At 42.9% G+C, this 13,992-nt stretch overlaps 1 protein-coding gene, 1 long non-coding RNA gene and 2 pseudogenes across 5 annotated transcripts in view; 1 reads left to right on the top strand and 3 right to left on the bottom strand.

Moving 5' to 3' along the window:
* TTLL6 (tubulin tyrosine ligase like 6) overlaps positions 1 to 8,037 on the bottom strand; it is a 31,529-nt gene extending 23,492 nt beyond the window's left edge. The window contains exons 1-3 of one of the 4 annotated variants that reach the window (XM_036222593.1): positions 7,781 to 8,037; positions 534 to 752; positions 122 to 159 (exon numbers count right to left, since the gene is read on the bottom strand). In XM_036222593.1, the coding sequence (XP_036078486.1) occupies positions 122 to 159; positions 534 to 752; positions 7,781 to 7,947 (424 nt within the window). In that variant the 5' untranslated portion in view covers positions 7,948 to 8,037. Of the gene's footprint in view, positions 1 to 121; positions 163 to 533; positions 753 to 7,780 lie in introns of those variants that run through there. The other 3 variants (XM_016164745.2, XM_016164748.2, XM_016164747.2) reach the window with 3 other exon arrangements.
* Positions 5,810 to 5,928, bottom strand: LOC118604193 (annotated as a pseudogene).
* LOC118603846 lies at positions 7,284 to 12,928 on the top strand. The gene is made up of 3 exons (XR_004951349.1): positions 7,284 to 7,334; positions 8,653 to 9,079; positions 12,093 to 12,928. It is a non-coding gene; the product is annotated as an uncharacterized LOC118603846 (long non-coding RNA).
* Positions 11,665 to 11,780, bottom strand: LOC118604859 (annotated as a pseudogene).
* Positions 12,929 to 13,992: the final 1,064 nt, after the last annotated feature.

Raw genomic sequence — 13,992 nt, 5'->3', positions numbered from 1 at the left:
CAAAGGACAGGATTTGGAGACACCCTTTTTCATCCTCGAGAATATATAAGAGTTACCCTTCCCAACCCTTTGGGGAATCCAGTGGGTCCCCAGCGTAGATCCCTTGAATCCAGATGCTCACCGCTCTCATATCGGCAGCTGGATAGATTGATCACCAATCATCTGGAAAAGAGAAAAAGGAAAGCAGCAAGACAGAGACAGACACACTTGCCAGAACGAGAGAGTGCGCACAAAAACACCTCATCCCAGGTGGGGCTGCAGGAAACCTAAGCCACCTCACGCAATTAAAAAAAGAAATGACATTCTAAACACAGAATGAAGATTAGGGCAAGGTGGAGTTTTAGATTACACACACCATTATTCGATTCTATAAAACCGATCATCAAAAGTGGGTTCTTTTTACATGAACCGAAAAGTGGTCTCGTCACAGTTTTTCCTTTCCCCCACTCATTAGCAGCCAAGGTCCCCTTCCTCCCAGGTCCCTCTTGCTCTTAACCAACGGGAATCCCCATTCCCCATCTTTCAATCCTAACCTCCTTTTCTTTCTCTTCTTGCCTTGCTGCTGGGCATTCTGAAGTCCTTTTTGAGCCCCAGTGTTCTCTTTCACAAAAGCCAGGGCGACGATTTCTTTCAGATCTTCTACAGAACTGTTCTCCCTCTCTTCTGACTCTGTCCCTTCCTCACTTTCCAAAGGCAGGCGCTGGAGCATCTCCCGGGACTGGGAGGAGACTCTGGGGAAATACCGGCCCCCACTAGAAAGAGGGCAGGGTAAGCGGCAGTTACTTGGATCGACCTGCAGGGGGACCCCCTCCCTTTCTCATGGGGGTGGTCGACCTGGCTCAGACTAGGCAACAGGTTGCTGTTAATAAAATGCCACCTCACCTCCAAGGTTGGGGCAGGCTCTGGGAGGGAGCTGATTACACCTTTTGCCATTGACTATGATCTTGGGGACTCACTCGGCCACCCCTGGCCTTGATTTTTCTCACCAGGGGTTTTCAGGAGCAGGCTGAGACGCTATGCATAGCACCACCTGGTAAACAATCTTATTATTAAAGCGAGTGAGTGTCTGGAGACAGCCTCAGAAACAAGCCCTAAGCCTTCCTAGCTAAGGGAGTTAGTCCCAGTGGGTTCAGATGAGATGCTTTGAGATCTGTTAACTGTTTCCGCACTGCACCGAATCTCCTGCACGCAATCTGCTGGCCTGAGAGGGAAAGCAACTGGCGCTCAGAGAGTGCAGGGCTGACTTGCAGCTAACTGAACAAGATTCAAGCCCGGGGCCCGAAGCAGACCTTCAGAGCCCCCACCACAGAAAAGGCTATCGTGGCTCCCCAGCCATCCAATTCCAAGTGAAAACAAGACCAAATCATAAAATACTTATAAGGAAGTCCAGCTAAGTTCTCATCCCCCCACCCCCATGATGGCTTCTTAGATATTTACTTGAAATTTCAAATATCAAATGATTTTTAATGCCCCTGCTTCACTAGTCCTCAGGAATATGCTTAGTTTGTCTCTGGGTAACCCAGAACTGCCCAGGCCCAACTGATTGGTTTAGAGCCCCTTCACCTCCAAGGCTTCTATGACCACAGAACCGGTTTTCCGGTGCTCTCCCCTCCTCTCTTCACCTCTCAAACCCTACCAACCTCTCCACCATTTCAATCCCTTTCTCTTGATGCCTATAATCCTCTTGCTACTTAATACCTCTTCTTTCCTCACAGACTCTTTGGTTTTTTAAGATGATATTAATAATATCTTTATTATTACTATTGAAATACTATAGTATAACATTAAAGGAAGCATAGGAAAGGGTAGGGTGGGAAATTATCTTTAGCTTTTCTACTCTAACATGGCAACTTTGGCCCTTTTGTGTAATCTCTTTTATTCTTAATTTCAAAGCATAATTATTCTTTTATAATTGCAATCACAATATAAAGAATTTTGTGTCTGCTTTTCACCCACTTGATATCATATCATAAATGTCCTTTTGGTTGTGACAAAGTTTACATATTTCTAGTTTTGAATGGTTGTGTAATAATATCTCATTGAAGGAATGTATCTGAATGTAACCAACCATTGCCCTATTGTTGACAAAGTAAGTTGCTTCCAATTCTGCTGTTATACAATCAGCTCTACAATGCGCTTTCATGTATAGAAGGCCTATTACTTCTTTAGGATTATGTTCTTAAGATTTCTATCCAGAATCAGATTATGAGGTTAATGAATATGAAAACTATGTAGGTTCTAAGTTTATTTATTTATTTATCTATCTATTTATCTATCTGTTTGTTTGTTTGTTTATAGCACCGCATTATCCCAGTGGAATTCTAACAGTTTTGACTACCACCAGCAATATGCAATTATAGCAGGCTCACCACAGTCACACAATCTCTTGGGAATCACCTGCCCTCCCCTTTGTACCCAAACTTGTTAATTCTAGACAACTTTTATACCTTACAGCCATATCTTTAACATTACCACATGCTTCTACCTCTTTCTCCCCTTTTTCCAAAACAAAACTGGGGAGACCCTCTAACTTAGAGGTTACCTATGAATCACTTAATAATAAGCCCTTATGTGGGTGTAGTTCTTCAGGCTTTTCAAAGAATTGTCACATACACCCTCTCACTGAATGCTCACAACCACTTGCAAGAGGGAGGCACAAGTAGTAAGTCAGCTGAGGACTGCCACTTGTTTCTCTCTCTCTTGCTAAAGAGGGCTGCCACTTATACCCAAGTCCCTTTATGGTGACACTTGAGCAGGGGGAGAAAGAGTTGTGCTCAATGCAACTAACCCATGAAACCTGGGCCTTGAGGGGGGTTTTCCCAGAAAACAGGCACATTCTTGGCAAAGTTCAAGACGGCTAAAGTAAATGAAATCTTGACCTTGGGTTGCTTCCTTCCTTCCAGGTAAACAGCCAGCTCCACTCCCCCAGCTCTCCACAAAGGCTCCTGTTTACCAAGCCCTGGAGGAGGAGTGGCCCCGTTTACCTAAAGGTTAATGTTAACCTGAGGAGAGAAAACTGACCCTGAATTTGGCCTCTGGAGTTGCAGGTTGTCTTTGCCCTTTTTTGAGTCCTTGCCCAAGTAGTAAGAACAAGTCATGGCTGCTTATATTTGCCTGTGTCAAAGAGAAGAACAACAACAACAACAAAAAAAGGGTCAAATTCTTCTTGCGAGGGAGGGCCTCAGGCACATACAAGGAACTGAATCCATGTACTTTTAAAGCAACTGGTTCAGGATTCTTGCCTGTCTTTCCCTATATTTTAGGCTCCTATGACATGAGAGTCCCTTGGATGGCATCTGAGACAGGTACAAGATGGCAGACATCATTGTCACATGTGACTATTTTTGCCTTAATTTCCTCATCTGTAAAATGGTTTGTCCCAGTTACGAGAATTAAATGAGTTCATTCATTTGAGTCAATACAGTGTATTTAGAATGGTGCCTGACACATAGTAGATCTCACCAAATGCTATTTATCATTATCAGCTTTGAGGCCCTGGTCTAAACTCCCTGATGGGAGAGAACATGTCTGTGAATTCTCAGCTCCTGCCATGGTGTCTGGCACATAGCAGAGATTCATATGCTTCTGGAATTAACTGACTGGAAGAATGAATAAATGCATGAACTGTTTGCCTTTCTAAGGTTCATTTTCCTCATCTGCATAATAGAAGCATTGCTGTGAACATAAAACACATAACATTGTTTAAAGCATCAACCTTGGGTCTTTTCATATAGTAGACACTTAAAACACTTAGTTTCATTTATTTATAGCACTAGCTACTATTTACAACCTCCTTGTCAAGTACCAGGCATTTTAGGAAAGCATTTTATATACACAGTCTCATCCTTCTAATATCATATAACAGATATTATTTTCAATGTATTACAGAAGAGAAGACTAAGGCATGGAGAGGGTAAGGTAAGGGGCAGAGCTGGGATTAAAAGCCATGTATGTCTGACCCCACAGCCTGTCTCTCCTCCACATTCCACCCATTGCCTTTCCCTCTCTGCTGATCACCCATAAATGGCATGACCATAAAGTGAAACAGCTGATCACCTAGCTGCTAGCAGCAGTCTTGGCAACTTTAGTCCCTTAAGGATCAGTTGATCCCACATCATTTTCCTTAAAGTCAACTGCTTCTAAATTCCCACCTCCAACAAGGGCTTGGATCTCCCAAATTTGCTATAACCTGGGAACGGCTCTATTATTTCTACTTTGTCTTTATTTTCACTGTTTCTTTGTCTTCTTTTCAACAACATCCACACTGTACCAGGACTCTTATTTGTAGTGTAATTGGAACATTTTCTAAGCACTTTTGGAATTCCTGAATATTACAGCTGAGAGGACCTTGGAGAGTGTCTTGTTCAACCTGTTTGCTTTTCAGAGGTTTTAACTTACACAAAGCTGGGGAGCAAGCTGGTGGAGCCAAGACAGAAGTCCAGGTTTTCTGCCTCTCAACATATCTTTCCATTATGCCAGGTTAGTGGGCAGGCAATATGGATTAAATGCTTTGGGGCATTTTAAAAAGAAGACTGTGTTGGGCTATCAATGTAGCAAACATGGCAAATACCATCTCCAGTTTTTCTTAATGACACAAGACACGTTCAGTTCACCTTTCCAAATAGGATAGTTAAAACAGTGGGAGGGGGGGGGAAAAAAAGCAACATGATGTTTCCTTACATTTTAGAATGGAGTTTTTGATCTTGGCATCTTCAAAGCCTGAGAGAGGTTACCAACCAAATCCTGGTTAGACAACATGAAAATGACCTTTATTGGCCACCAGGGGGAGGGAATGAGCACTGGGATGGCTACATGCACACACAAAGGTTATTTGGAAAATGTAGAGGGACCATGTCTCATTTCTGCTTCTGAACGACTGTACAAGTTGACTACTCTTCTTGCCCCTGGGGATGCTGCAGAAAGGTAGAAATATTTAGTGCTTCCTTTTGCAAGGCTGAATTAATATAGGTGATCTTGTAGATGGGAGGAAAGAATTATTTTATAAAGAACAATAGGGGAACATGTTTCAAGTTGCAGCCAAGTTTTTTCATCCTCACCTTTACAGCCTAAACTCTTCTTTCAGTCTGCAGGAATACGTATGGCACTGAAGAGCTCTCCTACAGTGTTTGCCTGTGACTTCCTTCCCTTCCTCCAAATAATAGGTTTTCCTTAAACCCTTTCCCTTTTGTATCTTTTGGTCCTCATTCCCCTATTAAAAGCATCCCTCTGAAGGCTTCCAGTGGATAGTTCTTGGAAAAGTTTGAAGTGGATGTGGGGGAGGGAGATGTGGAGGTAAGAAAGAAGCCTATTTACAGCCTTGCTTTCAGTTTTACCTATTTGACATAGTATATACTAAGAAGCCAAATACATAGGTCCTCCATTATTCGTGATTTTGCTTTCTGTGGTCAACTGAAATCCGAAAATATTAAATTTCCCCAGCCATCAACATCATCTGCTCCTGACATCCAACCACTAACATTGTCAATGCTCGATGATTCAGGATCACCTGAAGCAGATAATCCTCTTTGTAACTTATCATCAGAAGGTTAATAGCAGCCTAATGCTACATCACAGTGCTTGTCATTCAACTCGCTTCATCTCCTCTCATAGGCATTTTATCATCTCACAGCATCACAAGAAGGGTGAGTACAGTACAATAAGATACTTTGAGAGACCACATTCATATAACTTTTATTATAGTATATTGTTAAAATAATAATTATTATTTTTTAGGTGAGACAACTCTTGGTTGACCTCATAGATTGCAAGGAACTTGTTATCTTACAATCCTTTATTTTTTTATTTTTTACGCCTACAGCCCTTGTTCTTCCTAGGTAGTCTCCCATCCAAGTACTAACCAGGCCTGACCCCACTTAGCTTCCGAGATCGGACAGAATCAGGCTTGCTCAGGGTAGCATGGCCATAGACTGTTAGAATTATTCTATTTTATCATTAGTTGTTGTTAATCTCTTACTGTGCCTAATTTATAAATTAAACTTTATCATAGGTATGTATATGAAAAAACAGTATTTATAGGGTTCAGTGCTATCCAGTTTCAGGCATCCACTGGGGGTCTTGGAACATATCCCTTGTGGATAAGAGGGGCTTACTGCAATTATTTCCTCCCTCATTCTCTATCTTCTCTGTGATTAGAGGATCACCAAGAAGACTAAAAGTCTCATATCTAGGAAAGTGTTTTGAGCTTTGATGCAGGCAGGATAAAGTAAGATGGCTTTTATGGCTTTTTGGCTTTTCATTTTAGACACCTTTTGAATTTCAGCACAGAGCCTGAAGGGGTCAGAAGCAAAACATGGGCTAACATGGTAGGGATGGGGACACTCAACTGCTCAAGGGCTGTGCCAATAAGTGCTGAGAATAATGTAGAGCATAAGGAATATAATCAATGATATCATAATAACTTTGTATGTAGCTGATGGTTACTAGACTTATCACAGTGATCACTGAAGTTATATAAATGTTGAATCACTATGTTGTACACCTGAAACTAATATATAATAGTGTGTGTCAACTGTAATTCAAAAATTAATTTAAAAAAATGAAAGAAGTACTGAGCATGACTGGCCACATTCACTGAGAACAATAAGCATCTTGCTGACTCAGATGCTGTCTTTTATTTGGCTAGAAATTGAGGAATTCCACAATTCCTCAATTGGAAGAACAATTTTCAGGGCAAGTGCATGCCCAGCCATTTTCTCCACAATATGTGCATTGCTAGCAAAGACAGACAGACCTGGATCCAACCCAGCTTTCCCACCTACTAGAAGGGTGTCTGTGGGTGATAAACTGATCCTCTTTGTACTTCGGTTTCCTTATAAATAAAATGAGGATAATAATATTCACCTCATGGGGTTGTTTTAAAAATTAAAAGAAAAAAATTAAATGAGTTAATATTTCTAATGCTCTTAATGCATTGCTTGGTTCAAAATAAGGACTATTTTGTAAGATGAAAATATAATGGTAGTACGTATTAAATAATTTATTGAAGTACCTGCCACATACTGGTGCTTAGTAAATGTTAGCTACCTCACCACGTTATCCTCAAAGTTACATTCTTCCTAGAGCTCAGATACCAAAGGAGAACTTTCCTCAAGCCTAGAAGAGTTTTCCTTCAGGAGAGTGAGAAATAATTGGAAGTGAAAGAAGAGGGAGAACGGAAGTAGGGACATTTGCAGAGGGCTGGGCAAGCCATTAAAAAAAAAAAAAAAAGGAAAGAAAACGGAAGTGTCTTTCTGGAAGGTTTCTCCAAAGTAAGAAAGGTGCAATGATGGGGAAGCAGGAGGAGGAGAGAGCTGTGTGATTCTCAGAGATCTTCGGTATCCAAGGGGGCACCAGGTTTGGGAAATCGAGGGAGGGCAGGAAGTGAGGGTGCCGCAGGAGAGAGCTCAGGTTCGAGAAGTGAGCACAGGAGGGGTTATGGAGCTGGGACAAGAAGGGTCGGTGTATGGGCAAGGTCCTGGCATCGGGGTCTTCAGGTTGGGAAAAGGGAGTGTGGGTATTTTAGCGGTGAGCTCGAGTATGGGGTGGGGAACAGGGCGAGGGTTACTGGCTCAGAAAGACGGGCCACGGCGCGGAGGGGGACCAGGGGCCCTGAGGGTAAGGGGCTTTGACCTTTAGAATGCCACCAGGAAGGGCAGAGGGTTAGTCCTAGAGAACTGGTCACCCTGGGAGACATCGGGGGCGTGTAGAACCAGCTTTTCAGTAAAGAGGCACTAGAAGGTCGCGATCTGTGGGCCAACACTGGACTTTGGGAAGATCTTACCCGCGATTCCTACTCCCCAGTCTTGCTCCGGCTCCGCTGCCCGTCTCTCTAGCAACCATACTTGCGGGCCCCCTCCAGGAAGGATTGAGACACGCTCCCATTGGCTGTCTTACAACCCCTAACCTCAACCCGCGCTCTTCCAACCTTGGGGTCCTTCGGACCCTCATATTTGCATATAGGGCTTTCTAAGCCTTCGATTGGCCCCGGCGGTGGGCAGCCATTGCCCCCCCCACCCCGATTCCAATTAACCGCCCCTGAGCTCTGGGAGCGAAGCGCCGGAGGTTGTCCCGGGAGACGCGGAAGACGCTGGGCGGCGCTCCGCGCGCTGGGCGCCACTACTGCTCGCGCTCCGCGGGTCTCGCCCAGTCCCGCGCCTGCGTCCGCCTCAGTCCAAGCCGTCGGGGCACAGTTTGCGGACGCAGGTGGGAACAGTTTGGCTCCTGAGCTTCAGCTTGGGGGGGGGGGGGCGGCGTGTGTGTGTGCACCTGGTACTTGGGCCTTTGTGGAAGGTAAATATCCAAAACCAGGAGCAGGAGGTGCGAGCAGAGAGCATTGGATTGAGAGCCAAGGCAAGATCTCAGGCATATTGTTACCTGGGTAACTTCCGGCAGTTGACATGACCGCTCTGAGGCTTAGCTTAACAGTAAAATGGGTATCGCAAACCTGTACAATGAACCGCTCAGCCTTATCAAATTAGGACAGCTCCCCAGAATGCGGGGCTTTGTGGCCAATAAGAGAGGGCCGCCCAGACCTGGGGGTCTTGGTTTCTCACAGCAACTCTTGACACTCCTCAGATAGGTGAGGGGATCGGAGTAGTGACTGGATTCAAATAATTGTGGTTTCCTTCCCTTTCTATTTGCCTGCCTCCAAAGGATTGACAGCCAAGGTTAAAATTGGTGAATGGCCAAAAAAGGGACTTTAAGTTCCTGAACCATAGGATTTGGGGGCCCTCCCTTATGGACGAAGCCAAAGATTCTTGTTGCCTACGTCCAAACCTCTTCGTTCTTGAGAATTTTCCAGATGCTTGACTTGATACCACTGAAATATAGCTGCTCCTGTTTAGTCGGAAAAAGTAAGAATTATGTAAGACTACGGATCATTACTCTTTTCTGAGGGTAGAAACCTTTTCCAGGAATTGAGGAGAGACATCCAAGGAAGAGAAACAGGCCCTTCCCAGAAAGTCTCCAGTCAAAAGGACTCATGGAAGAGGCAAAATCCACATCTTATGTTGGAGTTAGTCCAAGAAAATTCCCTAGAGGATTTAAGATTTTAGCACATTCATTGCAAACATTGTGTCAGGTGAGTGCAGATGAGGGGGCTGAAAAGACCCTCCAAGATGATTTTCATTTCAAAGTGAAAACATTTGAGCTTCAGTAGTGCAGGAAGAACACTTATCTGAACTTCCTTTATTTGAAAGAAGCAGAATTTTAGGAGAGTCAGCTGCCACAACCTTCACCTCTAGAGAGACCTCCCGTACAGGAAGCTCATTCTTGTACACATCTGACTTTTCAAAAAAAACTGTGTGAACATGTCTCATTAGAGCCTTCCATCCTTTGAAGCCCCACTCTCCCCTCTTATTGAGCTGGCTTCAAATCTTTACGTCTAGCTACTTGGGAAGTTACTACTAAATGCTCTCATATGCATATGAAAAACTTGGTTACTTTTTGGACCTAAGTTTGTAGAGGAAAAATTCTTCTCCCAATACAGGACACTGCCAGCTCAGTGTCCTCAGTCTCTAGAGGTGAAGGTTGTGGCAGCTGACTCCTAAAATTCTGCTGATCTGCCCAGGCAGGAGGCTAGAGGCAAAGGCATATCTTAGCCCTAAGCCAACATTGAAAGTCTGCTACGTGGTGCTTGAATTCACCCTGAAGAGCAGAAGGTAGGACCACCGGTTCACCTGCTGCTCTTCCAGTAACCTCTACTATCCAGTTCTCTTTTTTATGTCCTCTTTCCTCCAGGTGGTCCTGGGCTATCTTGCCTTTCCCCCTCCCCAGGGTCCAGCAGATGCTTCCCGAAGACCAGTTGTCCCAGCTCTGTTCTCCTCCCCCAACCCTTTCTTTCTCTAGTGACCTACCAATCTGTTCTGTGAAGCTCATGCTTTGGTCTCAAATCCCTCTGGAGTGATATTGTGATGGAAATGAGGAAGAGGATGCAGGAGGGAGCAGCAAAGATTTATGATTTCCAGAGGATTTCCTTTAAACTCCCTGACAGCTGGTTATTTATGAGAGGGCTGGCTGCAGTGGGATTTAATAGGCCAGAGCCTGGCATCACTGTCTTTTCAGAGGTGATGACAGGAACAACCACAGGGTGAACAGTGGAGCTGTTCCCACTGTAGAGCAAAGCAGGCTTAATGCTCCCCCAGCCCCCTGCTCCACCCCGCCACCCCTGTCTTCAACCAGGCATCCCCTCCAGGGCCAGAGAAGGACAGCCAAGAAATCAGAGAGCGTTCGTGGTTTGTACTTGGCAAGACAGAAACAGAAAACTCCACATGGCAAAACTAAATAAGAGTTTTTTTGAACCCAGATGTGAAAGATTGAAGTGATATGTTGGAGGGTCCTTTCAGTTGACGAAACACTTGGATTGTGTCACCTCTTCCAAGAACCAACTCAGAGAGCGTATGGGGAGGGGAGCAGGTCTGAAACTATTGTTTTCCCTGTCTTTTTGGTCCTTAGCCACCCACCTGACTAAATAAATAAATAAATAAATAAATAAATAGTAAGATAATAACAAAACCCTGAGAAAGTTGTTTGCTCTGCAGTTGACACACAAACTGTTTCTCAGTTTGGGACTCTTCCGGTAAGGAGTTAATGATAAGAGAGTCCTGCTTCTGCTACGCTATAACGAGGTCCCTCCTGGAAGTTCTTTCTTCCTGCGCTAGTCAAAAGGAAGTATGTATCAAGGATGGGGTAGGGAGCTAAAATGAAGCAAAGATGCTTAGAAGATTTATATTTTTCCCTTTAGGTCTGCCATGTATGAGAGAATGTTATAGAACTATGTATAATCACAGAATCAGGATTCTTTTTAAATCAAAAGAGCTCTTAGAGACCCCCCTGGTATTTCTCTTGTTTTCAGGCGAGGAAAGTGAGGCCTGGAAAAATGTGGTGGCTCGGCCAAGGTCTTGCAATGGATTCATAGAACCCACTCCTCCTTCCTTAATGCTCTTATTGCTGCTATAGGTGGGATAGAGACAGAAATTGCTGCCTACCACCTCCTTTGAGTTCTCCATTTTGATTTGTATCTGATGGGGCTGAGAGAGCCCCTGGGAATGGGGCTGCTTGGCCATGAGCAATGGAGCTTCCACACTTCTGTTTTTATGTTGTCCTTCTTCATCTTCCCTCTACCTCTGGGAAAACAGCTTTCCCTGAAAAGAGCTCATGGTTGCTTTTAGGGCATCCTTCTCTTAGTATGGATGGCTCTTAGAAACAAGTTCCATAGAAAGTGCCCTGACTGCAGGTGAAATAACAGGCACATTACTTGAGCACTTGCTATATGCAAGGCAATTTGCTGAGAGACACAGACACATGCACTAATCCATCTGCTACATGTAACAAAAAGATCCTCTGCAGTCAATAGTTGCCTTTTATTTTTCTTAAAAGTGCTTGGAGCGTCCATGTCTCACTAATACTTATTTTTAGTGGATCAAACAATATTTATGTGTGTAAAATAGGTGTACACAATGAAGTCCTCTTCCTCATAAATTGGTATTATTTTATGGTAAAAATAATAATATATAGTCAAATCTAGACTTATGAAGCAGTTAAATATATGCAGAATCTATGCCTTTTTTTTTTTTAATTTATTTTTTTAGGCAAGGCAACCCTTGGTTGACCTCACAGATTGCAAGGACCTTGTCATCTTATAATCTTTTATTTTTTTATTTTTTACAACTACAGCACTAGGTCTTCCTAGGTCTCCCATCCAAGTACTAACCAGGCCTGACCCTGCTTAGGTTCCAAGATCAGATGGAATTGGGCTTGTTCAGGGTAGCATAGCCATAGACAGAATCTGTGCTTTCTAAAAATTGTTTAATGAATAACAAATATTCAGTGGTTAATGTGAGGTATACCTGGCTCCTATTTCTCCTGAAATTACAAAACACCATACTTGGCCTGCATACAGGTAATAGCCCAAGGATGTCTCAAGCTAACTAGTAGTCTCCTTTTTTTTTCCCCACTGATTATTCAATCCTCTTCTTTTCCAGCCTGGGCATAGAAACTATCTGGACTTTGTAAGTCATCAAATTGCAGAGGCCTAGGTGATTACAGAAAGAGCAAGCTTCAGAGATAAAATTTCTCTCACTTTCTTTTTCCAGGGAATTGGGAGTCCAAAGTTGAATCATTGCTGCTGGACAGGACTGGGCAGGACTGGAGATGAGGGCAAAGGTTAAAGAAGCTGCTACTTGTGCACGTTCTCCTAAGCTGCCTCCCCCTTTTCCCCAGAGTCCACACCCCAGATGCTGTAGATGTGCACTGGCTAGGACAGAGACTATAAATGGTTATTTAAATTTAATTTATATAAACATCCAGTTCCTAGTTGCAATAGCCACATTCCAGTGCTCAGCATCACATGTGTTAGTGATTACCAGGTCAGATAGTACAGATATTGAACATGCCCATCATTACAAAGAATTCTACTAGACAGCATTGCAGGTAAGCATGCCCTCCATCTCGCCCATTCCTTTTTCTGCTTGCCAAGCTTGTTATTCAAATAAATCAAATGTCACCTCTAGCAAAGACTCTCTCTTTGACCAAACTTCAATTAGTCTCCTCTGCCCTCTTTTCTCGACTAGGCCTCAACTTTGAGCTTCTTTGTCTATCCTTGCCATGTTTGGTTTTAGAAAAAATCCTGTTAGTTTAGGGAGAATGCTCCACCCTTGATATCTGATCAATCCCTATACCGCCTTCAGCAAGAATCCCGTTAAGTCAGTTTAACAAGTCTCTCGATGTCTCTCCTTAGTAATTTTTCATCCACTGACCCCCTCACTCTGCTTGATGACTGTAAATCCCCACTTGTCCTTATTCTATTTGGAGTTGAGCACAATCTCTCTCCCTTATTATAATGTTCCTATTGCAATAGTTCTGAATAAAATCTTTTTTACCATTATAATAGGCTTTGGAATAATTTTTTCTTTGGCACCTCTCTTATGAAACTCTCCTTCTTGCCCCTAGAAACAAATTAATTCTATGCTATCTTAGCACTGTGTAAATTACCCTTCAAAAGCCAATATCATGTGGTATTATACTCATTTATGTGTTTGTCTTCTTTTATGGATCACTAAACTCTCGTGAAAAGTATGAGTCAGAAGGCTAAGTTCAAAGCCTTCTGATGGCACTTACTAGCTGTATGAGCTTGAGCAAGTAACTTTATGTCTCTAAGTCACAATCTTCTTACCTGTCAAATGGGGATAATAAAAATGTTTCCCTTATAGTGATTAAATAAGACAATCCACTTGTCCGGCACAGAGTGACTACATCCACTCCCAGTCTTTGTTTGATTCCATACCTAGCAGTTAAAGATAGGAGTGAAAGATTTTCTTTCTATATCTTAAAATCAAGTCTCATTCCTTCACTATCTAGTTATAAAGGGTTGTACTTGCAGCCTTCCCTCAACACTCCTATCGGAAATAAACCAGACTAATTAATTTTTTTTCTTTTTTACTCTATTCTGTCAAATTTAGCTCCACAAACTATCAAGAAAATAAGCTGTCGATAAGACAAAACTGAGTTTATTCTTACTGCAGTAATGAAAAACACTACCTTGACGGTGGTGGTGGTAGTGGCTCAGGGACAGCAGAACGAAGTAGTGATACTGACTGAGACTTGGATGTTTGGCTTGGGGGCTGGGCAGGAGTTGATTTCAATTGAGTAAGATCATGATATAATAGTTTAGGATTGGGGGACACAGCAAAGCAAGGATTTTGAAACCAAGGATTCTAAGAATCTTAGACTGTGCAGAATTGTCATGTCATGCTTTCTATTGAAAAGTGGGTGGTTTAGGAAGTTTATAAAATGAACAATGGATTTATTTGCATTTTTAACTTTCAGGCATGAATCATGAAAGATTGTCATATTAATGTAGACAGTAAGCTGTGTGGGTGTAGGAGGTGTCAGTTCTCAGTGCTTTTTAAAATGCTAATAAGTAAAATTAAGGGAAATGTATCCAGGATACTGACTTATCTCTGTAGACAGAGTTTAAAATGGAAGAGTATTATT

The sequence above is a fragment of the Rousettus aegyptiacus genome, unplaced genomic scaffold, assembly GCF_014176215.1.
Source record: "Rousettus aegyptiacus isolate mRouAeg1 unplaced genomic scaffold, mRouAeg1.p scaffold_m13_p_6, whole genome shotgun sequence".
Taxonomy (NCBI): domain Eukaryota; kingdom Metazoa; phylum Chordata; class Mammalia; order Chiroptera; family Pteropodidae; genus Rousettus; species Rousettus aegyptiacus.
This window is presented reverse-complemented; position numbering and strand designations above follow the sequence as displayed.